This window comes from Rhamphochromis sp. 'chilingali', assembly GCF_963969265.1.
Source record: "Rhamphochromis sp. 'chilingali' genome assembly, chromosome: 4".
Classification (NCBI taxonomy): domain Eukaryota; kingdom Metazoa; phylum Chordata; class Actinopteri; order Cichliformes; family Cichlidae; genus Rhamphochromis; species Rhamphochromis sp. 'chilingali'.
In genome coordinates, this window is record NC_137948.1 from 5,027,215 (window position 1) to 5,054,766 (window position 27,552).

Here is a 27,552-nt window from a genome sequence, read left to right on the forward strand (position 1 = left end):
TACCTGGGTATGTCCTGGCCGAGGGAGTGCTGCCGGCATTCTTCTACCCAGGAAGTCAGGCTGCTAAAGCTGGCAGGAGAGGTGACATCATAAATGAAGAGCACCGCGTGGACGTTACGGTAGTAGTGTTGCACCATGGATTTACGAAAGCGCTCCTGTCCGGCTGTGTCCCACAGCTGGAGCTGATGGTGAGGAGGGGAAGTAAGAAAGGAAAGAAAGTGAGAGGTTGATTCTTCTTGAAAGGTGGTGCTGGCACAAGCACGAGGAAAAGGACGGAAGGAACAGTGAGGAAGTGTTGATATTCGTTAAACTCAGTGACATGCACAGAGACATGAGTCATTTCTGAGAGGGAACCAAAAAAAAAAAGGAATAAACAAGCCGATCCTGTTTTTTTTTTTTAAACCAACAATTTCTCTTCAAGGCTTTGTCAACGTTTATTCAAAGTTTCAAAACAGACCCCCCCCGACCCCTCAGAAATACAGTCCTCATGTCTGCAGAAAAGACATTAAAAATAACTACATTAATGCAAAAATAGGGAAGAAACTTGACAGAGGGGCACGCAGACCAGGAGACATGGCACCCAAAAACAATCCCGAACAGAAATCTGTGGAGGAGCTCTGAAATGCCAAAGTTGGTGGCCTTGGCCTTTAAAAGCCAATCAACAGCTGAAACAGCAAATGCATTAGCCAGTCATCCCATTGCACTGCACGCCTCTACATGTGATCTTAGTAAAGATGGTGGTGAGTTTATTAATGTAACTTATTGGATGCGCAGCTCTTCGAGAGTTTTAAACCGGAAACAAAACATGCTGTTTGTTCGGTTCTCCTGTGGGATGCAGCCATAACGGTGCAAACCTGTGTGCATGTGTTGTCTTCCCATTCAGTCATTTAGGGGCTTCAAATAACTGTCTGGATTCGGACCAAGATGGCGGCTGAGCTGCAAACGGACAAAACCAAACAGGTCCCAAAGGTTAGACGTGGCCTGTGGACCAGACCTTCTCAATCTGGCTACAGTCAATATATTCTTGCCCACACCTATAACCGATAAGGAGTGGTTAGTGACACTCTGAGGAGTGCTGGTTTTCTCTTAGAGACAGGGTGAGGAGCTCAGTTTCTACAGGGGCGCCTCCAGATGCCTCCCAACTGCTACACGAGATATTTCAGGCATGTCGAACTGGAGGAGATCCAGGATGCGATAGAGAGATTCTGCTTCTTAGATTGCTCAAAAGCACGTCAGGGTCTACCTAGAGGAGCGGAAGGAGGTGAACGAGTTCTGGACATCTCTGCTTAAACTCCTGCTGCAAAGACCTGGACCCAGTGACATGAAAGTAGATGGATGCTTCATCAGCAACCTAAGCAGTGGTGCATATCAGACTTTAGACCCGATGTATGCCAAATTACATTTTGAGTTCAGTGATATTTTTATCTTCTAATCTTTTTTGATTCAGTTGTCAGCACATTAGCCTCAGTCAGTGAGTCAGTTTGGGGTGAGGACTCTGGCCACTCCTGATCCCAGTGACTCCTGAAACAGAAGCAAGCATCCCAGGAACAATACTGTTGGATCAAATCAGCATTAGCAGGTGGCGTTAAAGCATATTCTTATAAACTATATGAAAGGGTTTACTTCCTGAAACTTTTTGATAAATATTTGACTTGATGTGTCACCACTTTACGAGCCACTCATGTACAGAAGTTCAGTATTTTAGGTAATTAGATCTATGCTCTGAAACTCCAAAGGCAACATTTAAAATATGCTTACTACCCACACCACCAGGATCTAGTCTTTACTTGTTACCATAGAGCTGGGAGTCTGAACAGACCTGCTTGAGGCAGGACCTGAAGTAACTGCCTCTAAAGCTCTGAAACACTTCTGAATTATTTTGGAGCCGCTTATAGAAACATTACTAAAACATAAATGATTCATCCTGATTATCTGGTTTTCATTATCACTGAATTTCAGTTCAATTGAATCTTAGGAGTCGCCACCCGCTGGTCATTAGAAAGAATGTCCATTTTACGGTTTGACTGCACTGGATGGACCTAGAAAACTTCTGTCGACTGACTTGATCACGAACTTACGGTTTAAGATCCTGGGCTGTTGTTAAACTGTGTCAGACATTGGTAACTAAATGCACCGCTAAGCAAAAGGGAAAAAATAACCTAAGGTTACAAATCCTGTGTCACCACTCAGACACACTTCCTCTATCATGTGGTCATTTCAAAAGACCAACTGAGACTCACATTTTTAGTTAATACCGGATTCGATTTTCATTTCAACAAAACAAACTTTCTTCACATCCTAACTACAGCCTAAAAATCTAATGTGTGTTTTTGTGGCTGTGGAAGCTCGCAGTGATTTAGAGGCTGACACAGGTCTGCAAACACAAGCGGGTCTGCTGATTTTCTGCCATCCAGAGAATTTTTCAGTTGTTCAGTCTGGGACAAATAAGTGTGTGTTAATGCAGCAGAGCCACACTGCAGTGTAGACACTTAATTAACAGCGATCCTGAGAACATCAGGACAGAGGAGATAAAAACGTTTTAACAACACATAAACACGAGGAATCGAAGCCCGGCTCACACGTGCTTATCCGTTTTTCCTTTTATCATGAGGGTAATTTGAAAAACAAACAAACAAATGAACTCACAGAAATTATTTCCAAAACTTCAACAAACCAAAAGTTACTTAATTGTTTGGGGATTTTCAAAATAAGAGTTTTAGCTATGCGTAAAAGTTGTCGTTCAGAACCCTTATTCGGGCAAATATCTCCAGCTGGGTTCATTAATGCTAGCTTTTTAGTGGTGGATGATAATCACCAGTTACCTTGATTTTCTCTCCATCGATTTCAAGCACTCTTTCGCGGAAGTCCACGCCGATGGTAGCCTCCGATCTGCAGGGAAACTCCCCGGCGCACAGTCGGTGGGTGAGGCAGGTTTTACCCACCCCGGAGTCTCCAATCACAAGCACCTTAAATGTTCGACAGCGGGTTAGCAGTGAGGAAACACTACCCAAAGAACTGGAAAACTCGAGAGACGAATCCATGTAGCCCGAGTCCTTCAAGGTAATAACAAAGCGCAAAAATGCGCACTTGGCTTCAAACGGCGTCTCCAAAGATGCAGCCTCCCCTGACCAAAACTTCTGCAAACACAAAATCTTCTGCTGGTTTCGAAAACCTTTCCAGCAACTCCGTGCAGACTATTCACAGTGCTGCCCAGCGTGGGTGTGAGGAGGAGGACCCGGCGTTTCACTGTGGTGATGAGGGTGGAGAATCCAGGGTCTCAGCTTCCTGGCACATTAACGTGATTGGCTGCTTTTAGTTCCTTTCCCTTTTAAGTGTTTTTAATCCACAACAGCGCGGGACATGGTGATACCTTCTCCTAGAAATAACAGGTCATCTTTTTTTTTGGGGGGGGGGGGGGGGGGGGGGGGGGTGTCAGAACATAAAGACGCGCACGTTCACTGCAGCTGACCTCTTCAACACGATGTTGCCCCCTCCTGGTGGGGACGCCAAGTGACTCCGCATCCTGCTTCCCACTCATATATCAAGTTTGGTGGTTCCCTTTAATGCTCTGTTTCTTCTTTTCTGCTTAATTATACTTTATATTGTACATGATGATTTGGTCAGCATGAACCGTGGTGCCACCTGAGTGCAGAGATGAAGCCTCACTCTGTGACAGGAGACGGCTACATTTTAAAAACTACTAGAGTTTATAGGAATTTTAGGATAGCAGAGGAAAAACAAACACTGGTTAGTGAGAATCACAGGTTTCCTGGTTGTAACTGACAAGGGCACAAACATTAAAACTTTATTAAAATCACAGCTTTAAGTTAAATTGGTGCTTTGGAAGTTTTCAGTGCCAACGTGATGGATTAGAGAGAAGGTCTACTTTTGTGTTTGGGGAAAAAAAGGTGTTTTCAAAGGACTTTTTCTGGTAGCATCCACACCAGGTTTTCACTCATAATTAACCAAAAACTGCATGCTTAGATTAACAATCAAACATGATTTAAAAAAAATAAAAATACTGATTTTTTTTCCTCCCCTAAAATAAGGTTTTCAGCTCTTAGTAACCAGATATACTTTTACCATCATCTTTATTGTTACAGTAGGAGCACTGCCATCGCACACCAAGAGGATCTCAGGTTCAGGTTTTCAATGTTCTCTGTGTGCTCGTGAAGGATATTAGGCTATTTGGTGATTTTAAATTAACGTTCTCTCTGTACTGGCCTGCGCCGCCTGCCCTCTGACAGTTGGAGTGGGTTCCACTGACCCTGAACTTCACAAGCGGTTTCAAAATAAAACATTTTAGACTACCCAAGCAAGGGAAGTCACCAGCGTGGCTATAAAATGATTTATCCCGTTTTGTTAGGCAGGATTTGCTGAACATAAGTGAATGCACAAATTTCTGTCAAATACAGGGGCAAAGCCTTTAAAGCACACAGTGTGATCATGCCTGTGTGAGCAGGGAAAGGCTCCGCTATAAAGTACCAGGACCTAATTCTGGGATTTTCCCTACAACACGTAAGCACTGATCAGCACAGAGAGGAAGTATAAAAGTCTGTTATCTGACAGAAGTCCGTGCGTTGTTCTGTTATTTTTGGCCATTTGATAAAGAAGTACTTTAAACTCAGTAACTTAAAACCAGCTTTTAAAAAATAAGAACTGGCCAAACAGTTTTTTTTAAACCACAGTCCTGGTGAATTTCATTTGGTACGAGGCCAAACCTGGTTGGTTAAAGTGCAGGAAAAACCCTGCACCTTCCTACTTCGTGACAGGTACGAAATCACCTTTGTTACCACTGAACTGTCTCTAAATAAAGAGGTAGTGCTGACACAAAAGGGAAACCCCTGGTGTTGGATAATCAAGCCAACACAGCAGTAACAACAACTGCAGTTTTTCTAAAGGCCACATGAGTCCACACAGACTTCTTCACGGTCGAGTTTGTGCTTGAATTTTCTGTGAATGAAATGTTTATATTGTATTCGTCCATTATTCTGTCTAAGGTAGAGACTGAGATGCCCTGTCCTTTCTCATAAAGGCTGCTGCATTAAGATCACCGACAGGAAACTCTTCCTACTCCGATTTGAAATGTTCCCACTCGTCTTTTTTTATTATTATTGGGATTTTTAACACTTGACACTATGAAGCACCATTTGAAAAATCATGAAAGCCATTTCATTTTATTTTATTGGTGAAACAGTCCTCCTGAAAATAATCACACAGAACAAAATTTTTTGCAGGCGTGTGGATTTTCCTCCAGCTCACACAAAACAGGTGCTGCACATTCTTGACGTTTGGTTACTAAGCCCGCGTCGGTGTCAGAGGGCTTCGTAACCCACTTCCACTCAAGGTTAGTTTGTTTGAAACAGCAGGTAAAACCTGGTCTTCGCGAAAGCTTTACCTAACCCCTGCAAAGAAAACACGGGCAGCTCAGGGAGGCTAACAAGCATTTTTTTCCTGTTGGTTTTAATACAAAAATCCAGAGATATCATACATCACCATCTCAGATTTCATCTTTCACATTAGAACCAAAATCAGAGGAAGAAGGGGAAGAAAAACAAGATGTGGGGGTGGTACAGAAGAAGTAAAACAGCTTCCAGATGTTTGTACGTTTACTCGCCTTTGTTCGTGTCTTACCATTTTGGCAAAGGGGGGGGCAGTGGATGTTGACTTCAGACTTTCAAATTTAGCAGAGAAGAAGATCCCTCTGAAAGCACTACAGGCTCATAAACGCCTTCACCGAAAGAGTCTCTGTACATCATGCAGATAAAACCATTTCTAAAGAGCAACAACACAAGTGACTCTGCCTCGTCTGGAAAGCACCCGGGGCCAAACTCCTGTTACTAAATGTGCTGCATAAATAAAAGTGACCGCCCGGAGACTCCGTGTAACCGCTTCAACCAGATCCTGAAATGATTATCATCGGTAAGAGTGTCTGTGGTATTGCTTAGGTCTATCCATCTCTCTCAGAGCTATATAGAAAAGTTAAGAGTAGCTGTGTAGTTGAAACAGAACGCATCACACAATCTTTACAGTTTTTATTCTGTGCTACGAGGTGCTCCACGAGGACAGAGGGTTACGTGTTCCCATGTTGGACCTGGAACTGCGAGGGAAGCACTTTTTTTTGGGGGGGGGGGAGCTGTTCGACGTGCGAGGCGGCTTTCTCTGGCGTTTTACTTGAGTGAGCGTCACAGCAGATACAGAAACACCTGTGGTCGTCCTCAGTGTCCGTTTCAGGTAACTCTTCCCGCTCGGCTTCCTGCGGACATGTCAGAGATCAGATCCGCTCCGCTCAGTCCCCCCCATCCCCCGCCCCTCACCGACAGCCGTGTCCCATATTCATTTAGATTAGCTTTTATTTTAAAATAAGAGGAGCAGAGTATGCAACGTGTTGGGAGTCACGCCCGAGTGGTTGGCGTTATTGTTATTAATCAGAGGAAAACCAGCGCTCAGTTTCTCCCGATTCTTTATTTTCATGTTCAGCATTGCCAGCTCTGTTTTAAAAAAGTAAAATGGACACTTATCTTCTTCTTCCCCTCCCTCCTCCTTCTGTTTCCAACAAATACACAACCGCACACATGCACGCACACAAACACGCCCTCCACACACACACGCACGCACGCACGCACACACAGAGTCCTGATTTTCACCCATGTGGGAGAGAGCCGAGCCAGGTCAGAGCTGAGCTGAGCCTGAGGACGAAACACCCATTTTTCGCTTCCTGTGTCCGGCTCTACAAAAATGGCTGCCACAGGCGTACCACAAGGCTCCGTGCTCGGCCCAGTTCCTTTTCTCATCCGCTGCTGTACCGCCGTGCTCACATCTCGTTGGCTAGCTCCTCCGTTTCCGTGGAAACGTCTCCGTTGGCAATCTTTGTGTTCTCCTCGTATCCGGGGGGCATGAAAGCTAACGTGTAGGGATAAAGCTTGTGGCACTCGGCGCGGTACGACTCTGCGTGCTCCTTACAGTCGCCCAGGGCGCCGCTGCGAAGACAGTCGAGGATCTCCGTGCAGATCTGAAGACGAGAGGACAAAGGTTAAAAGAAGCTACGTTCAGGCAGGGAGGAGTGGACAGTTTATCACAGTCACAATCCCAACTCAAAAGGAACTGCTGTACTTCCTGATGTTATTGGTTACCACAGTTTTTGTCGCAACTTCTCGATTGCGGTCGGTCCTTTGACCAACTTTTTAGGAAAACCTGTCTGGCTGATTTCACTTCACTGAAGAAACTCGTTTGTTCTGCTCCAGCCCTTTTTCAGGTTGATCCAAGAGAGATGGATACTCTCAGCATGTGAGCCATGAGGACCTGATAGACTAACTTTTATTCCACTTTTGATATTTGCACAACAGCAGAGACTCCAGTGTGTGTTTAGCATAAGAATAGTCGTAACTGTTTCTTTGCTTCCCTCCCGTCTTCTTACATGATGCCAATACGTACCTGTATGGTTCTGTTGTTCAGGGACTCATCCAGTGCACCGGCCAGTTCTGCTGCTTTCGTTTGCATCGAGGAGTCCAGATACACCATCATCTTCGCAGCTACGGGCGGGAGAGAGAAGGTGAGTCTGAGAGAAAGTGTGTTTTTAATAATTCTACATTTTAAGATCAATCCATCGCAGAAATATTTCTGCAGCGTGAGGCTGGTCCACAAACCTTTAAAAGGCATGTTCCAGGGGTAAGTCTCTGTTTTGGGTTTCATGTTAGGACCGAGGTTGGAGTCGGGAGTTTAGTAAGGTGATTAATATTAAGGTAAGAGGCAAGGGCATGCATGATGTGAATCAGTGCCTTCACTAAGGTAGAACAGGTTGGCCATCGTCTGTGCTTATCTATCAGTCTTTAGGTGCAAAGTTTCCACAAGGGGACCAATGAGACCAACGAGCAGCAACCCCCCCCCAAAACAAAAAAAACAAAACAAAAACTGAAACCTGAAATGTCTGCTAGAGACCACCCAGCAGCTACAAAGCCCTGTGGACAGGGCTTGAAAAATTACATTTTAAGGGATCGTTGGGTGCAAAGATGAACTAAGAAGGGGGGGAAAAACAAACAAACGGAGTGACATTCAAGCAAAAAACATTTGCAACAATGGAAGAAACGGCCCCCAGGTCATGTCAAATAACCTTAAATGTTTTCATGAGTACTGCTCTTCAGTGTCAATTGAACTGTTGTTGCATTAAGTACCAAAGTATTAGAAGTGAGGGTCAAAGAGACTTACCAGCCAGTCTGTGTGGTATGGAGCTGGAGTGCTTGGTGAGGTAGGCCTGGTTGAAGCTCTTAGCGTTGCTGTCTCCGAACAGCCGGGTGATCTCCTGCTTCAGCACCGTCCTGACCACCTCTGGAAGCTCCTTGCTCTCTGAAACTGCAAAGAGGGAACAGAGAAAAAGGATTATGTAAGGATGAGGTGGAGGCAGAGGAACGAGAAGAGCAACAGCATAGAGAGGCAATTAAAACCGAGCGCTTAGGAGCATGTGCTGGTAGTTAAATAATGAATCCTCTCATACCTCCTTTAAAGAAGCGTACGAGACACTGGTGCAGCCACGGATGGTCGGGGTCGATTGCCAAAGCTCTCTTCACTGACTGGAGCATCAACAGGTATTTTTCTGAAAGGAGAACACAGTAAACGTGTGAGGCAGAAATGGGGACGAAGACGGTACTGGCGGAGTAAAAAACACATAACATGTGCGCGCCAACCTTTCCTGAAGTAGATCTCAAAGGCCAGTAGGTGGGTGTCAATCTTGTCTTTGACCAGGTGCTTGAGAGGCGTCAGGAACTTGATGGCTTCTTCCAGTGGATTTTCTACCTGTAAAAGCAAATGTGCAAAACAAAGTAAAACTCGAGTCCCATAAACTGATAACCAGACCTTAATACTTCACGTATCAGCCACTGACCTTCACCAGCTTGTCAGGAATGAGCTCTTCTTTGGGCCCTCCGATCTCCTCGTCGTCATCCTCCTTCTTCTTTTTCTGGTTCTTGAGTTGCTTCTCCTTCTCCGCGTTCTTCTTCTCTTCCTCCAGCTGGGCCTTCTTCTGGGCTCTTCGCTGCTTGTTCCTCAGCTTTTTCAGCTCTTTGTCCGATAGGTTTGCTAGAGAAATGAAGACAAAAAGGACGGTCAGTGAAGCCCTTCCCTTGATAAGAGCCTCGTTGACTCAGAGCTGGATCTTCACTGTGCGTCTCTCACCAGTGTCCGCCTGCAGCTCTTTGCTGTCATCCGTCAGCGGATTGTCGTGGAGGCTCAGGTAGATCTGGATGGCCGTGATTGCGGCCTTGTAGTAGAACGGGTGCATCCGGAGCACATCCTCCAGCTTCAGCAGGTCCACATATGAGCGTAGCGTCATCTTCCTCATGCAGTAAGTGTGGAAATCAAACTGATCGTCCGTGATCTCCACAAAATGCTGATGAGATTAAAGAGTAAAAAAGGAACAATTTTAACACCCAGAAAGACTTTGTGGGCAGTTAGGGAGCGTGTACTTTCACACCGAGTTTAAAATCCCGTCAGAAAAGCCTCACCCTCTCGATCTCGTGGCACTTCTTCAGGGCTTCTCCAAACTTGTTCATGGCTTTGTAGGCGAGCGCGCACTCAGTCTGGAACCACATACACTGCATCTCGTTCAGGTTCTCCACTGCTGATGCTCCCTCCTGCAGAAACATGAGACATATACACATGAGCACTGGCAGTCTGACCATTACTGTACGTGTTCCATGGGGATCCATTCTTAACTGAATGCTATTGATGAGGTGAACTAACAGTGTTGAACCTATAGTCTGCATTAAAACCCTCCATGAGTCTTATAAATGCTTACCAAAGATACTTTAAAGAGGGTTATCGAGTTAACTGGTCAAGAACATTAGAATAGCTAGAATCCTGCTAATGTAGGATTATTTTAAAGCCCACAATTCTGCGTGTGCTTGACTATGGAGATGTTTTTGTTTATGGCTCACCCTCCACTTTAAAACAATGTTGGGAAATAGGCCGCTGCGATTGATCACAGTCAATTACTTTGTCATTAATCACTAGAACTTGTACGAAAAGTGGGAATCTCTCTCTCCATCAGTCTATCAGAGATCTAAAGATAGAAAGTACTCATTATGATGAGTACTGATTGTACTCATCATCATTTGCCAACATTTTGTTTTGACATTTTTAAAAGTCCTCATCGGTTGGTCAGCTGTCACTTTGCACAATTTCTCTCACCCGGGTGAACTTGGAGCACATTTCCTCGGCCTCTTTGATCATGGTCGCCTTCAGCATGTACTTGGCACACTTGGAGTTGATGAATCTGTCAGCGGTGTCCAGAGCCTGGGCCTCATCCATCCACTGGGCAGCCTCTTTGATGTTGCCAGCATGCTGCAGGAGCGAAAAAGGTCAGTCGAGAACACCACCGCAGCAGAACTACGCGTCTAAAATAGTAAACAATCGTACAAATCAGACACGCGCGCCACCTTGTAAATCTTGGCTTTGATGAGGAAGAGCTCGATGAGCGTGGGCGTGCTCTCGATGGCCGTGTTGATATATTCTAGAGCCAGTGTCTGCTGGCCGATCATGTCATAGTGCTGTGCCAGGAAGTACTGCACCCAGAGCAACGTGGTTGGAGGCTCCTCCTTACCGTCATCTGGAACAGCAGACGCTCGTTAGGGTTGGAACCAAACGACTGCAACAGCTACACAAAAACTTACAGCTGGTTTAACTTCGTCTGGTTTGTTAGGATGCTGAAATGTTTCTCTCACCGTTCTGGTTGAACATTCGGCAGCTTTTTAATGAGGTTTCATAGCCGACCACCAGTTCCTCTATAATTGCCACCTAAAAGGAAAGGAGGACAAAGTAAATATGAAGCGTGACGCAAAGGGGATTTTCAGAATCGTGCAGTTAATACAGTGACTTATTGTTCATAAATATTTCTTACAACGGTCGATGCTAATTTCATACGTTTTATACAGAGGATGAGCTGAAGGGCTTCACTGAGGCCCAGGATAAGATAATAAGGGATAATTTTTAACTCATGCAAAGCTATTCCAATTTTTTTTATTTATTTATTTTAAATGTTGGAATGAGTTGGAATTGAGCCTCTTTAAGACTCTTTTGGTCCGAGGCTGTGACTGTGATTTAATTTTAGATCAGTCAGCAGGTGTGCCGTCACCTTTTCTTTGTCGTTGTACAGCGATTTGAGTGTGGTGAAGACGGGCGGGCAGCCTTTACTGAAGTTCATCCTCAGATACCTGTCCAGACACTCTCTGAACTTGTCACCTTCAGAGAAAAACAAAAAGACAACGCAAAAGAAAATTAATCTTTACTCTGTAGTTTGATTGTTACTTTCATTGACTAATAATTTTGGCCAGTTTTCATTAACAAACTTTTTTCCCCCTGATGGAAAAAGCCGATAACTAAACAAAAACTAACATACAAGGACAAAAGCTATGATGAAATGTACTTACACTTTCATCACTAAAATGAGATGAAAATACGAAGCTTTGCAAACTATTTTGGAACAAAACAACCAACCTCTTTATATTTTAGTCACTGAATCAACTTCAGATTTAGTCTACGATAATCTTATGATACTTAGTCAACTAAATATAAACTAAAACTAAACTAATTACAGGCCTAAATTATGACTAGAGCTAAAGGGTGTTTTAGAAATATAAGTGAACACTGGCTTTATTCTGTTTGATTTAGCGGAGAAATGAGCTGCATACCAGAAAGGAAGTTGAGGGGTAGGCGGCGAGGCACCAGCCCTTTGGGAAATTTCTCCCAGGCTTCTTCAAAGATTTTGTATCTCTCCTCTACAGTACCTGAAAATAAAATAAATAAAAATCCAGAGGAATTCAGGATTTAGCTTCACCACCGATTTGGATGTTTTGGAAGTCAGCGGTGACAAGACTCGTGTCATACTTGGTTTGAGGGCCTTCTCCAGGCCGTGATAATAGGACCAGTTCTCTGGGTTCCTCTCCAGCAGACGGCGGTAGACTTCTGTTGCTTCATCCAGACGCTCCAGCTTCAGCAGTAACTCTCCTACAGAAACATGAGCGCAAACACTGTTAAATCGAGATTACAAGCCAAGAAAAATCATGGCTGCCAGCAAAAACAAAACAAAAAACCCAACAAACTTCTGCTCACAGGAGTGTCAGAGACGGAAAAATTAAATCAGCCTCAGAAAAGTTTTCTAGATGACTTATTGAAGCTTGTTTGCCTTTCTCTCCTGCAGCACCTGCATTATGCCAGATTACTGATGGCATCACTGCTCCCCCTAGTGGCAGCAGGTTTTATCACACCATTAACACCATTCCACCACTGTGAATGAAATGTGCTCTTTCAATAAAGTTTTGCTTGTTTGGTGTTACTTTGGTAAAGATGTTTGCACTTCCGAAGATTAACAGAGAGACTCCGCAGTCACCCACCTCGCGTCTCCTCCACTGCCAGTTTATCGCAGATCTGCTTCTCGTAGTTGGACAGATGCTCGAGGGCCTCCTTGTGCAAACCTGCTTCTCTCAGCACCTGGTTCTGGTAGAGCAGCAGCTCGCTGTACTCGTAGTCCACTTTGTCCGGAGACGTCTGAACAGACCAGAAAAAGAACAGACCACTCTGAGTGTCAGTAACATTTTGTACCAGGCACGCATGACTGAAAACCTCCAGGAGCCGCTGTGCTTTTCAGGAAACTCTGAATTATTCAGTGTGTGTGTGCACGGTCACACCAGCTCACTGTATTACACAGATGGCACAAAGACAGGAAGCAGGCTGGTCTTATCAGGAGCACGCCAGAGTGAAAGCGAGTGAGCTCTACTGCTGTTGTGACCAATGCAGAGACGACAGAAAAAACACCCACCGGCTGCAAAGCTACAAAGCGCTCACTGTAAATCAGCGAGTCAGACACCTACAGCGTCACGAATACGAGTAAGCCTGTTACTCATCAAAGCGTGGAGCAGTGCATGGTGCCTGTAGTACACAAAATAGTTCAAAACCAAGCTTCTTTAGTGGCAGGGGTTCTCCCTTGCACAAACTTTCCATGCAGCAGGAGCTATTGGTCCACACTGGTGTGCGTCTGCGTACCGCCCCTGCTGCGCAGAAACAAACACTGCAGGAATGTGGCCAACGCAGAAACTATGGCGACGACTCCGGTGCAGTGCTTTAAAAAGCCAACAGGGTGTAGCCAAATCAGTGTCTGCTGATTGAATGACAGGAAGGTTCACCACAAAGGAGGAGAAAAAAAGTGCAAATGAGCAGCACAAACAGCAGCTGCAGTGAACAGCGTTAAAGTTCTTTGTCTTTGTGTTCTGTTTTCGCCGCAGCAGGTGGAAAGCTAAAGCATCAACAACGCCACAAGCAAATAAGATCAGCCCACACTCCGCCAGCAACTTTCAGCACAATCACAGGTTTTTAGACCGAAGGATTGTAAGGACCAGTTGGCTGTAACAGCTACTTGTACCCCTACTTTTAAGAATAGGTAAGATGGTCTCTATCAGTGAAAGTGCAACTTTTTAAAAAAAAATTTTTTTTTTTTTTTTTAATTCCAGTCAAAGATATTTTTGGACAAAAAAATTAAGAGAAAAACTACAAATTTTGCTTAAGGTAAGCTGTTAAGATTTATCTTGGCTTCTTGGCCAGAGCTTGTACTGAAATCTAACGCACCGACTCCAGCTGTGGCAGCTCTGAAACACTCTCTAAAATAGGTGCCTGGTCTGTGTCTGCAGTACTGGCCTCTGCACAGCTGCAGAGTCTCGACTGAATAGTCTGTGTTTGTATCATTTACGCTGTATCCCACTGGCAGAAGGTGCTACTGATGTGAGCAAGTGGCCACTCTATTTAAAACTGCAACATCAGCGGCCTCCAGTGCATCCCCCTCAGCCTCCTAGCAGATGCACGTATGGTATGAATGTCAAAGTCCAAGGTGACTTCCTTCTCCAGTTCTTGCATTCACAATACTGTCAGAAAGTTTGACCTCTGACCTTGGCGCTGAGATCACTGAAATTCAAACTGAAATTCAGGCCAGCTGCACGACAGGGTGACAACAAAACTGACAACAACTGAAAGTCATCTCCTGGTTCGGGTAAGAGAAATGCGAAACTGTCGCTGTGTCTAACCTGTTGTGTTTTCCTGAATTCCTCAATGATCTTTGCTGCCATCTCATAGTCTTCCAGGAGGTGATAGGCGATGGCATAGCCGATCCAGGAGGCCCGCTGGGCTGGACGCAGCTGCAGCAGCTGGTACCGTGTCTCCTGGAGAAAGACAATGTGCCAGCATTGAGTTCATTTGATATCAGGTGGAAAAATTCTACGTTCCCTATAAGCCCACATTATCTCAAACGTGAGGCAGTGCTGGGAAGATAAAGAGAAAGTGATTGTGCTGACTCATGGTAGTGACACCAGGATGTTGCTAGCTGGCTCAGGGAGAACTAAAATTAACACCTAATACACTCCGAGTGGGAGCCCCTCCCTGTCCTCTCATCCATATTTTTTAATCCTTTCAGCCAGACTTTCCTCTTGCCATTTCATACCTCTCACTATAAAAGCATCTAAATCCCAGGAGAGCTGTTCTACATTGTGAAGACTGACTGCAACCTGATATCTGGATGCTGATTCGCCCAGTCCTCTCTAATTCAGAGCCATACTGCGTCCTGGACGAGGCAGGGCGACAGATGGAAGTGTGTGCTTCCCTTCAGGAAAGTTCTTTCCCCACTAACTGAGGACTGTTTTTGTTTTCCTTTATAAAAAGTTTACTGATTTTTTAAAACATGCCTCTGCCAACAGGATTTATCTCCTGTGGCCAAACGTTTCATCAAAACCTCCCAGCTTTTGATTAAGAACATGCAACATCTCTCAATTACTACTTAAAGAGACACAATCCCCCTCTGACTCACCCTGTAGCCCTCCAGGTCCCTCATCTGGATCTGCAGCAGGGACAGGTCTCGGAGGATCTGCAGGTTGTCCTTGTCCCACTTGAGAGCGTTGCGGTAACACTTGATGGCCTCATCGTACTTCTTGTCCGAGCGCTGGAGTAAACCGTACACATGCCAGCCTGGTACGCAAGGCCAGTTAAGGAAGATGCACAATTTGTATGATGCTATCAAATGAAGTACAGAAAAGGGGAGAGGGGTTCAATGAGCCTCTTCTCTTGTGGTTGAACTGAAGTGATGTGATCTTTTAAGAAGCTGCTTTCAGAGCGAAAGGATCTCAGAAGTGCTCACTTCTCAGGAACGAGGCACCTTCCTGCATTTTCTGTTATATGAACTCTGAAGCCTTGTAATAGCTAAACACTAGTTATGCATCATGTGGTCTTTCCTTTACTTGCAGCCCTGTGTCATCCTCTTCATTGTGTTGCTGCGTGGTGGGAGCCATTGTGATGCCACCATGTTTCATTTCGTATGATTCATTTAAAACCTTCACTGATGATTTCTGTGTCCTTGTTTTGTTCCATCAGAATATCCACATTTACAAGAATGTTGACACGATAGTGAAAGTAGACTTCGTACGAGTAATTACATGTATATCAGTTTAAAATCAACAGGGAGACTAAATGAGACGTGTTTGGTTGTGTTTATAGATGTTGCTCAAATGTAAAAATAAAAACTTTGTCCCCAGTTTGAAGCACCTTCGACATACAAGCACTTCTGGCTTAAACTGTGAAGAGTAATTGTTATTCTCACGCCATTTGTCATCAAACTTGCTTCTTACCCTTTCCGTAGTCCAACAGCCGCACTGCTGGGCCAACATGGACCTCGCATAAGATAAAGTGCATCTTATTAAACTTCTGTTATCTTTAACCAATTTTCCCCACAAAAATTTAAGTGTGAGGATTTAATAAAACAGGCTGCACTGAATGATCTACATTGAGACACACAGCAAAATTATATTTAAGCTACTTTAATACTTTTAGTTTAGAAAAACAACTTTAAAAGCTGTGTTTTTAATGGCTGCTTCTGGTGCTGTATTCATGTGTCCCAACAATCCACGAACATTAGGAGCTGGACCAGTAACTGTAACCTACACTCAAAGGTCTCTGAATACTGGGACATTTCCTATCCTTCTGCAGGAGCTAAAAAAAGATCCTTAAATAGAGTTGTAACAATTATGGCTTCTACAGTTCCTCCTGCGCAAACAAGGGGGGGGGGGGGGGGGGGAGGCTATTACCTCCAACAGTAGCTAACTATGAAGCTGTTCATGCTGTTCAAAAATCATCTCAACGCTGTGTTCAACATGGGTCGAACACAAAGTAAAAACTACTAGCACTAGCTGCTGTGCTGCCAAGTCTAAATCCTGTGTAAACAGTGTTTTGATGAAGTTTTTATCTGGCACCACAGAAACTAAAGCAGGGAGAGGCAAATCTAAAAGGCTAGTAAGAGATAAATCCATAAAACAGGATACTGTTTCTGAGGCTGTTCAGGCTTCATCTCCAATGTGGCTGAACATGATTATTCTAAAAACTGATTAATGACAAAGCAATGATCTAAATGAACTACCAATCATAATTATGAGCTTATGCAACGCATAACTCCGTGATTTAAAATCCTGATGTGTTGCAAAGCCTCAGCTATTTTAAAAGAACACACTTTTTTTTTTTTGCATACGTGCACCAAAGTACGCCCTCTGAGGGACGGAAACATGCCCTGGATACTGACTTACTGTGGAAGCTAAAGAGATAGCAGTGTATCTGCAGAGAGCTGCTCTGTCTTGACTTTAGGCAGGGTTTAGGTTCAGATAGACCTCATCCACCAGCAACGTGCACAGACTTCACTCTCTGCAAGAGAATCACAGAGAGAATGTGCTGACAGTGCTCCACCGAGAGCAGAGCTCTTCTACACAATGTGAGGCACCTCAAGGTCCTTTTAGCATCCCCCACACACACACACACACACACACACAGCTAATAGTTCAAAGCGACAGCTGCTTAACCCAGAGGATGCAGTGCTGTCTATAAGGATACAGACATGGCTCTTGAGGTCATTGCGCAGGCCTCTCCTCACCAGGTCGTATGCCTCCTCCTTCTTCCCCAAACAGTTCAGGGTCAAGCCCTTCATTGCCAGGGTCTCTGCAGCAAGAAAGGGATGCAGTAGATGGTGAAAAATACATTTAAGAGAAAAAGAAAAATTCTCCGTACAGCTACATTTTTGCTGCTTACCTCCATGCTCAGCAAACTTGGGGTTGGACAGGATTTGTTTGCAGAACTTGAGCCCATTTCTGTATTGTTTGTGTTCGTAACATCGCTGCGAGAGGAAGGACAGAGAAATCGCTTTAGGCCAAAGTGACTTTTAAACAGGTCAGCGGGTCAAGCCCGTGTTCTGGGTCTCTGCTCGTTCTTCTTTTGCATCTATTTACTACCAACTGCCTTCATCCAGGAAATGGATTTTTCAACATTGCTAAGACATGTTCAGTTTTATTAAAGTATAATAACACATTTTTTTCCAAAGTCTGCAAGTAATCAGTGTCGCCCAAAATAATCGTGATTAAGATTCTTGGACCCAATCATATGCACGTTCCTTTTTCCCCCTAAACAGAAACTTCTGGCGCCGTCCCCAAAGCCGTTTTAATCAACGCCAAAGAAAAATCATGAGAATTTTATTTGAGTAATTTAAAATGCAAATGTGCTTAATCACAGACAGCGATTGAACATGCAGCACATAAACATGAAGTATAGTGTCCAACTTCCAGCACTCAACTCTCCTCTTATCTACAGCTGCTATATTTTACACACACGCCGGCTCAGCTGGCTAAGCTGCAGTGTTTTAGACTTTTATCGCCCGCAGTCCGAACGCTCGTCAGGAAACGCCGTCAGTTACAGCCCAGATTCTCCCGGTGGCTTTATCAGTAGTACATTACAGGCCTGCCGATACTCGTGACACGTGCCTTTGCGTTGTTCAAGCACCGGTGCAGGTCCGTATCACCCATTCCAGGTATCAGAGAAAACAAACAGTCCCCACAACAACAGGAAAACCAGTATGCCTTTCTAGCCCACAGCAAAACTTCTCTCCTGTTTTCTTTGCACGTATTTTAATTCAGCTAATTTAAAAAAAGAAAAAAAAAGCCGTTGTAAAGGCTATTACAACTAAAGTAAACCAGTCTTTACTTCAAAGACACTGTTAGCTTGCTTCTCTTCGCTGATAAAGTCCACACAATAAAACTGTCTGAGTTTGACTATAAGCACAAGTTAAATGACCAATCGGAGAGAAAGTTTGAAGTCACATGAGGCTAAAGCTTCTATTTAGTGGGTATACTGATGGTCTTTTATTATTTAAAAAAAAGAAGAAGAAAAAAAGCCAACCTTCTGGAAATAGAAAACGGGGGCCAAAAACATAGCTGCTGCAGCACTATTCAGTACAAAGATTATATCATAGCATGCAAACTTCAAAAGGACGGTTCACCAGTTGCCATACATTTAATAATTCCTTTCAGATAAGAAAAATCAACAAGGACTCTAAAAAAAATTTACTTTTTAATTCACAAATCCAACTGTACAGCTGTTTATCTTTACCCTGTAACACCTGTTTAATACTGACAGCGATGCTTTCAGTGCTTTATAATGTAGGAATTGACTTTAATCAGTTGAATAATAGTGATAAATAACACAAGCTCATCGCAGTCCAATTTGCATTTACTGCCATCTACTACATACAGTGGGGCAAAAAAGTATTTAGTCAGCCACCGATTGTGCAAGTTCCCCCACCTAAAATGATGACAGAGGTCAGTAATTTGCACCAGAGGTACACTTCAACTGTGAGAGACAGAATGTGAAAAAAAAAAAATCCATGAATTCACATGGTAGGATTTGTAAAGAATTTATTCGTAAATCAGGGTGGCAAATAAGTATTTGGTCACCTCAAACATGGAAAATCTCTGGCTCTCACAGACCTGTAACGTCTTCTGTAAGAAGCTTTTCTGTCCCCCACTCGTTACCTGTATGAATGGCACCTGTTTGAACTCATCATCTGTATAAAAGACACCTGTCCACAGCCTCAAACAGTCAGACTCCAAACTCCGCCATGGCCAAGACCAAAGAGCTCTCGAAGGACACCAGGAAAAGTATTGTAGACCTGCACCAGACTGGGAAGAGTGAATCTACAATAGGCAAGCAGCTTGGTGTGAAGAAATCAACTGTGGGAGCAATCATCAGAAAATGGAAGACATACAAGACCACTGATAATCTCCCTCGATCTGGGGCTCCACGCAAGATCTCATCCCGTGGGGTCAAAATGATCATGAGAACGGTGAGCAAAGATCCCAGAACCACACGGGGGGACCTGGTGAATGACCTGCAGAGAGCTGGGACCAAAGTAACAAAGGTCACCATCAGTAACACACTACAACGGCAGAGAATCAAATCCCGCAGTGCCAGACGTGTTCCGCTGCTGAAGCCAGTGCATGTCCAGGCCCGTCTGAAGTTTGCCAGAGAGCACATGGATGATACAGCAGAGGATTGGGAGAATGTCATGTGGTCAGATGAAACCAAAGTAGAACTTTTTGGTATAAACTCAACTCGTCGTGTTTGGAGGAAGAAGAATACGGAGTTGCATCCCAAGAACACCATACCTACTGTGAAGCATGGGGGTGGAAACATCATGCTATGGGGCTGTTTTTCTGCCAAGGGGACAGGACGACTGATCCGTGTTAAGGACAGAATGAATGGGGCCATGTATCGTGAGATTTTGAGCCAAAACCTCCTTCCATCAGTGAGAACTTTGAAGATGAAACGAGGCTGGGTCTTCCAACATGACAATGATCCAAAACACACCGCCCGGGCAACAAAGGAGTGGCTCCGTAAGAAGCATTTGAAAGTCCTGGAGTGGCCTAGCCAGTCTCCAGACCTCAACCCCATAGAAAATCTGTGGCGGGAGTTGAAAGTCCGTGTTGCTCGGCGACAGCCCCAAAACATCACTGCTCTCGAGAAGATCTGCATGGAGGAATGGGCCAAAATACCAGCTACTGTGTGTGCAAACCTGGTAAAGACCTATAGTAAACGTTTGACCTCTGTTATTGCCAACAAAGGTTATGTTACAAAGTATTGAGTTGTATTTTTGTTATTGACCAAATACTTATTTTCCACCCTGATTTACCAATAAATTCTTTACAAATCCTACCATGTGGATTCATGGATTTTTTTTTCACATTCTGTCTCTCACAGTTGAAGTGTACCTCTGGTGCAAATTACTGACCTCTGTCATCATTTTAAGTGGGGGAACTTGCACAATCGGTGGCTGACTAAATACTTTTTTGCCCCACTGTACTACCCGTCTGAGCCAGGAAAAGCCTGAAAAGATACAAACGTGTGGTCATGCTGCTCAGTGGAACTGCGCATTTAAACACCTTGAACAACAGATTTTTGGTCAGTCAACACTTAAAAGTTGTAGTCATAAACTACCACAGTCTCCCTGTATTACTGCAGCGAAACACATCAGACATAGTTCTGAGCATCTACGATTTCCTTCCAAAAATATTAAAAACTAGCTACGTTGGTTCTACATTTCCAATAAGCAAGCAGATGCTCATTCAGCAATAAACCCCCTCTGTTTTTAAGCTGGTGGTCAGAGGAGACTGTGTGTTTGTGAGGGAGGCAGGAAGAGTTAAGCTGGCAGATGGCATTGCGTTGTACCACCAGCAGCTCCACCAACAGTGAAAAAAAAACAAAACAAAACCCCAGAGATGACGTCAACATCACATATGGGTGCCAAGGTTGGTTACGAAATTAAGCAATCCACTGTTGAACTATGGGGATAGTTACACCACCAGCTGAGATGTGGAGCTGGAGGACAGAAAGAAAGAGGCTCAGGTCCTGCCTGCGGCTGGAGTGTAAGGCTCCATCTTCTTATTGTACTCTGGAACAAAAGAATAGCTGTTCATGGCTGTAAGACAGTCTTCAAGGTAATCCTGCATAAATATGAGTTCAGGTTTGTTTTCATTAAGGTATACTGAGACCATGTAAATGAGCCCATATATGGCAGCGTGCTTGTTGTGGATCTGTATGCATTACTTACTCTTCGTGCTGGAAGTGGAAATTAAATAAACCACCTGATGTCTCGCTACTCTCTTCACCCGTGTCCAGATGTGCACATATGCAGCTCCACTTTTTTGTCTGTGCTGCCACACAAAGGACACTCAAACTGTGTTCAAGGTTACAGAATGTCATGCATCTGTCCTGATGCATGCTCAATCACTCAGGTAAGGAAATCCCAAAAGTTGATTCTGTTCATCTGGACGTAGCAGAGGGAGAAACGTTTCATTGCTCATCCAAGTGACTCTTCAGTCTCCGCTGACTGCAGGTTTCCTCAACCTAATAAACGGTACATTTGCATAATGAGTGAAACTAGGCCTCCTTGACTCCGCGCTCAAACCAATGTTCCTCCCTGTCCAGGATGTGCACATCCTCATCATTGAAAGAGTGTCCACTGGCCTGTAGGTGTAAATAGACTGCAGAGTCCTGGCCTGACGAGGTAGCTCTTCTGTGTTGTGCCATCGGCTTAGCCAGAGGTTGTTTGGTTTCGCTGATGTATAAATCACGGCACTTAACAGCTTTTACTATATTACTCTTTTTGTGTTAAGGGACCCGATACTTTTGGTGGACCAATTTTGGTGCACCGCGTTTTGGGGTTTGAAAGCCACAGAGACTGTGTTTAGAGAAAATGCGTCTCAGCTGTTCCAATACTCCTGACACATTCAGAGGGTTTTCCTTTAGGCACCAGTTGTCCTTTTTCTCTCCTGGAGCTTTCTTTAGGTGCCTCCATGTAGTGCACCTCTGTGGCACCTCATAGCCCAGTGCTAAACACATTGTCAGTCCTTTGTTTAATAAATCCATTTAAAGAACATGCAGCAGGCCCAATTACTGAGCTCGCTGCCTGTGAGTAACTTTGTTCTTTAACAATCTGTTTATTCACTGCAATGATCAACGTGATGATTACCCAACATCACTCTCTTGATTTAAGATAAAGGCACAGGGGACTTTAAATGAACATGATATGAAATGCTCGTGCTTCCACTGGCACTCAAAGTTGAAATTCTGTTGACTTTCGTTGTCCGAGCACAGGATCTGAAATTCAGTTTGCCAATACATGACACAACCCTACTTAAAATGAACAGTAAGCGAGAGCACTGAAGCCTGAAACACACCCGTGTGGATCCTGCCTTCATTTGTTTTACTGCACTTTTATTTAAGGATCAACAGTGCACCATCCCTCATTATCAGGTCATGTAAAAGAGGCAGATCTGGTCTGCAGTCTGAGTTCTGAATGACCGCTTTCCTGCCACAACACATGTGTACAATGCAAAAACCTGAAGCCAAGCTTCATTTAATTCAATATTCTAACATATGTTGTGTTTTTACTGCAAGTCTAAATGAGATGCTAAATATTGTCTCGTCAATTACCAATAATCAGCAACACTGGTTTAATTGTAGAACAACAAATCCAAATGACAGCGTCTTGTGCTCTACATTGTCATTTCATAAGAGCTAACTGTCCCTCTAGGAATATTTCCCAAAGTTTCCTCCAAGTGAAACTGGAGTGGAAGTTATGATTTCTCTTCCCTGGAAACCCAAAAGAGAAGGAAGAGGCATGTAACACAAGCCAGAGTGAAGAACACAATGTTTGGTATGTATTTAGAGAAATAATATCAAGAATGCATTAGGTCAATGCCAGACTCAAGTGGGTATTAATCAATGAGCAGTGCACACCGGTAAAAAGTAAAGTACACTGAGTCACTGTTAAACTGTGTCTGCTGGTTCTCTCAGTCCTTTCTATATAAAACTACATTTTAAATGATTCATTTTTAAATAATTATGATCCGTTGACACAGACAATAAGTAATCAGTCCTCTGAGATAATACTGTGTGTGCTTCATATAAATTTAGAAGCATTAAGACCATCAGCTGTGCTATCAAGAATACTCTCTGCCACCACCAGAGAAGTCAGTCTCAGCTCTAAGCTGCACAGATCGCTGCAAGAAGTCCCCAGTACCAATGCTAGATTTCGATTAGACATTTCAATGCATAGTTTGATTATTTCAGATCAAAATCATGGTGGAACGGAGGACGTGAAAATGAAAGCCCAACTCACAGGAGTTCATGTCAGTAGTGACTTCTCACTCAGTGCTGGGGTGTGAACTCACTTTATCATCACAGACAGAGCCCTCAGAAAAAACACCAATCATTAGTAATCCCGCTAAAACTTAATCTTTCCTTTAAACTCAAAATATTACCTATAATAAAGCCAAAGAGGCTTAGACAAAGTTTAAAGTTCAGCAGTTGGTTGAACTCCATGTTGTTCACAAACAACTTATTAATTTAGCCTGATGTAATTAGTGAAAAATTAGAGGATGATATCAGCTGAACAGCTGAAACAACTTGCCTGGCTCTTTACTTTCTTCGTGCTCTAATTGTTCAGTCTTTTTTTTTTTTTTTTTTAAATACATGTGAAATGTCTCCCAGGTTTTTACTCAGCTCTTCACCACACACAGCCATGTCTTTCACAAATGCCCGGTGGAGATATACAAACGTCTCTGCTCCAATTTCAAATCAAATCAACAGACATAAACGCCCTCCTTCTGTTTTCGCTCGTTTAAAGATGATGGATGAAGCTGGTCACCACACACTTTTATTTCATATAGGGCAAAGATTTGAGGGAGATTTTACTATGAATTAGAGCGATATGACCAAAAATATTTATCACCATATACATTTGAAAATTTGCGATAACGATATAACTGACGATATAATTGACACTAGACAAAATACTTTACAACTCCACAACTTTATTAGTGCCAAATTAGTGTATTTTCACTTAAACAAGCAGCTGTTTTCTATGTGCATTAAAGCTATATAAAAATTTAACAGTGCAAATGCAAATTCGTTGCTGACAGTTTAACCAAAAGGCATTTCCAGTGGAAATTGGCCGACATATCCTCAGCATAACCATGTATAATAACCGCAAAACTTAAAGAGGTTATACACACACAATACGGTAATATTATGTTGAAGCACAGTACGTATCACTCCGCGAGGATCCTGCCTACGATAGCCGTAATGCTCCGACAATCCATCAAGCGGTGCGGGTTCCTAGCTTAGCAAAGTCGTACTAAAGCATTTGACAAAGTCTCGAGCGCCGTGTACATAAAATCGTTTCGAGGTCAGTAAACACAACCAGAATTCATACATAAGGCACACAGGATTATAAGGGGCACTGTCGATTTTCAGAAAAATCAAAGGATTGATTTTAAGTGTGCCGTATTTTCCAAAAAAACATGGTAATAACGACGGCCCGCTAGCATGCGCTACCAAAAATAGTGCTTTGTTGCGTTTCTGACAGACGAAAGTTAAACCAGTTCCACACCACTGAAGTTGCAGCATTTTTACAAACCAATTCTGGTTCATCCGTTTCATTTAACGATCGCTTTCGCCCATCTCATTCTCCGCCATGCTTTTTCCGCCATGTGCGTATGAAAACAAAGGCACTGCGCATGCGCGCTTTACCCATATTCTATCGCGATATTTCATTTTCTTATCGTTGCCCAACATTATACCGGTATTACCGTGAACGGTATGATATGGCCCAGCCCTACTATGAATCTTACAGACCAATATAAACGTAATGAATTAATGGGGCATTAATCTAAATATATACTTGATTTGTGACCTACATATCATGTAATTGGAGGACAGAGCAAGAAGAGCTGTAAGAGCATCTCCCCTTAGTTTGACAACCCTAGAAACCCTTTTATCCACATGTCTCGTGGCTGAATGCATCACAGAACAACACACACAGCAGTTTATGGACCTGAAAAGTGCAGATAAGTTATAACAGCATAGATAGTACAACAAATACATGTGCTTGCCGCTGCTTTTTTTCTCCTTCCTGTGATGCACTTGTTAGATGGATTGCACTGCCCTGCAAATTCAAAAGCATTAACAGGACAGCTGATGAAAACCACCATTACATTAAGATTACCGGTACAGGGCCCACTGTTAGGTGAGGCAGGAGGAGAGCAGCGTGTTTGTGAATCCTGAAACCACAAAATGGAAACGTATCCACCTCAACTGTCAATCAAAAGCAGACGACTGCCAACTTCCAATAATGCACTTGGGAATTCACTCTGGGAAAGCAATAATAAAGAGAGGTGTGGTCTGCTCCTGGCTATAGCCAGAGGGGGACAAAGCTTGCATCACATCTCTGCGGCAGGAAGAGTAATAATAGTAATTTCATTTTCTACAACTCCACCAAATGATTTCAAAGTCCTTGTTAACTCTGAAAAAGACGTAAAGTTCACCTGGTTCTATTATAGAGTTTTTGTTAAAATGACGTTCGCAGTATGTGAAATGTTTACAGAGATTGTACAAAATTAAAGACCACTCAAACTGAAAAGCAATTCAGGACTGCACAAAGTATAACAAGAATGTTTCTACTTGTTATGTGATGACGTAACTGCTGTTGCTAAATCAAGCTTCTACTGTGCTGGATGAGGCTCTTACTGTCTCGCTATCTCTCTTTTAAAATCAGGCTGAGCTCCTCGTTTTAGGCCTCTTCTGCCTTTTATTAGCATCATTTAAAAAGCAAACATTTGAACATTTCAGAATAGAATCAATGTTGGACCAACTAAGACTTCCGTTGGGGAGCAGGACTTTTTCATAGCAAGTTATCCAGATCACACAATATCAATGACTGAACCTCGTCTGGCGGATGGGATCATCTCACCAAACTTCAGTCTCTTGGCTGAAGTTTGGTCAGTTTCAGTCTTAAATTAAATCCAAGTGTTATAGCGGAGCTATGCATTCTTTTCTTCTGCAAATAATTAAGTCAGAACATTGTATTTAACCTAAACACAATCCTCTTTTTATGGAGGTCAGAGTGTTAAAGACGCACTGATATTTTTATTGGAGAAGAAAGAAACCGGATTGTCTGTAACTCTCTGCAGTGCCTGAGTGTTTGTTTTCTTTTGGGTAATGAAGGTGAATTTGGACCTGGCTCATGACATCAAAGTTAACAAGCAAACACTGAGTCTGTTGGTGGAAGATTTTCTGTTAACTATTTCCTACCTTAAGAAAGATCCAAGTATTTATACTACTAGTTACCTAAATTAAGAGTTTTTGCACAACTTCTACATTTTTTTTTAAAATATGGAACGTATGTAATGTCAACCGATTATCACCAGTTCCATGAAAGGCTAAACTCCCACTGAGGAATGCAACACGTACAGCCACTAACGTCTCAAGTTCAGGTGCAAGTCCCACAGGTTTGTTTTCTGTGCCAGAGCTATAGGGACTGCCAATACTCAGATAAAGAGCCGCTAAGTCCCAGCTGAGCCCCTGCCTTTTAAAACAATGATGTTTATCAGATCCAGTTTGTGACGCTGAAGTGCTCACTGCCCACAAGTCCCCACAGTTCCTGGAAAGTGCGTTGCTAGATGCCCATGCAGCACTGTTTAGTGGTACACACCGCCAAGCACCAGGCATGGTGGCGGGGGGGGGGCGACTAGTTTGGCATGCAGCGCACAGAAAGTTAACCGCACTTCCTGAAAAATACTGTGACAAGCCTTAACTCACACTTGTTCAGCTACACGTGTGGCCCACGTAAAACTGCCCGCAGATAGGACATGAACAACCCAGCAACACGGGAGAAAGGGAGGGATGGATCAGTAGCTCAGCAGGCCTGGGGCGGCTACAGATTTGCTGACACGGCCACACCGGTACTCCCCGGACTTCCAGTGGCTTTCACACATCATACACATCTACGTCGGCCTATGCGAGCCTCTAAGGTTCATCATGACGGAGCCTGCAGGCCCCCACAACTCAGAGAGTGCTACTGACATTTGTTTAGTGCCTCACATACCAAGATATCTAGCTCGGTAGAGTTAGCCGATTAAGTAACGCCAGGTGGCCTGCAAGCACGTTACTTTGTCAGATGGCACACATCTGACCAACTAAACACAATCCGGCTAAGAAGACAGCAGCTATGCACGCAGCCAGGAACTAAAATGCCACAACATTCACAAAACTGAGTGAGAAGCTAAGTAAGTGCAAGCTAATTCAGCAGCACACACGGCTAACGGGCTAGCTGCCGCTGAAAGGAGCATTAACGTGCTTTTCCCAGTGCTAAGGCCTGTCGCAAATGAACCACAAATACCGACAATTTAATCCAAAATCCAAATGTTTGTAGTGCAATTTAACCACACTGGAAGCATATATCGGAATAACATCAAAGTCATGAACAACCATTCTGGCTTTGTACCGCAGTGACAGCGCACATCAGGGGCCGGGCTAGCCGAGCTAACCCCATTCAATGATGCCATTTTGCTAACAGGCTAAGCGCTACCAGCCGGAGAGCTCCGGTAAGAGCCGGACTGCCGCCAACAGAGCTCCAAACTCGGCTGCCGTCGCTGTGCAGCACCTTAAAAACCAACTCACCAGGATCCTCTTGAAGAGAGCGTTCTCTTTCGGCGGTAAAGTAACTGTCGGCATGGTTGCAGGTGAGATCAGTTTCCCCCCTCGACCTCAGCACATGTAGCTAAAGTTAGCCCGGGTAGTCAAGACGAGTTGAGTGATTGTTTTTTAGCCCTGGCTCGCCCGCTTCGGCCGCTCCGCTCGATTGCTCCGTTTTCT

At 43.8% G+C, this 27,552-nt stretch overlaps 2 protein-coding genes across 2 annotated transcripts in view; both read right to left on the minus strand.

Annotated features, from left to right (window-relative positions):
* LOC308395563 (ras-related protein Rab-33B-like) overlaps positions 1–3,392 on the minus strand; it is a 7,586-nt gene extending 4,194 nt beyond the window's left edge. Inside the window, exons 1-2 of the mRNA XM_080880467.1 lie at positions 2,823–3,392; positions 4–182 (exon numbers count right to left, since the gene is read on the minus strand). Of these exons, the coding sequence (XP_080736593.1) occupies positions 4–182; positions 2,823–3,041 (398 nt within the window). The 5' untranslated portion in view covers positions 3,042–3,392. The remainder of the gene's footprint in view (positions 1–3; positions 183–2,822) is intronic.
* Positions 3,393–6,446: 3,054 nt separating this feature from the next.
* On the minus strand, positions 6,447–27,552 carry naa15b (N-alpha-acetyltransferase 15, NatA auxiliary subunit b). The gene is made up of 20 exons (XM_080879849.1): positions 27,358–27,552; positions 17,098–17,182; positions 16,903–17,007; positions 14,840–14,997; positions 14,064–14,198; positions 12,384–12,537; positions 11,878–11,997; positions 11,682–11,777; positions 11,126–11,232; positions 10,716–10,788; positions 10,431–10,600; positions 10,183–10,335; positions 9,498–9,626; positions 9,169–9,382; positions 8,879–9,072; positions 8,682–8,790; positions 8,492–8,590; positions 8,206–8,349; positions 7,435–7,532; positions 6,447–7,012 (listed from the first exon to the last, which is right to left on the minus strand). The coding sequence occupies exons 1-20, from the start codon at positions 27,409–27,411 to the stop codon at positions 6,815–6,817; spliced, it is 2,595 nt and encodes an 864-aa protein (XP_080735975.1). The 5' UTR covers positions 27,412–27,552; the 3' UTR covers positions 6,447–6,814.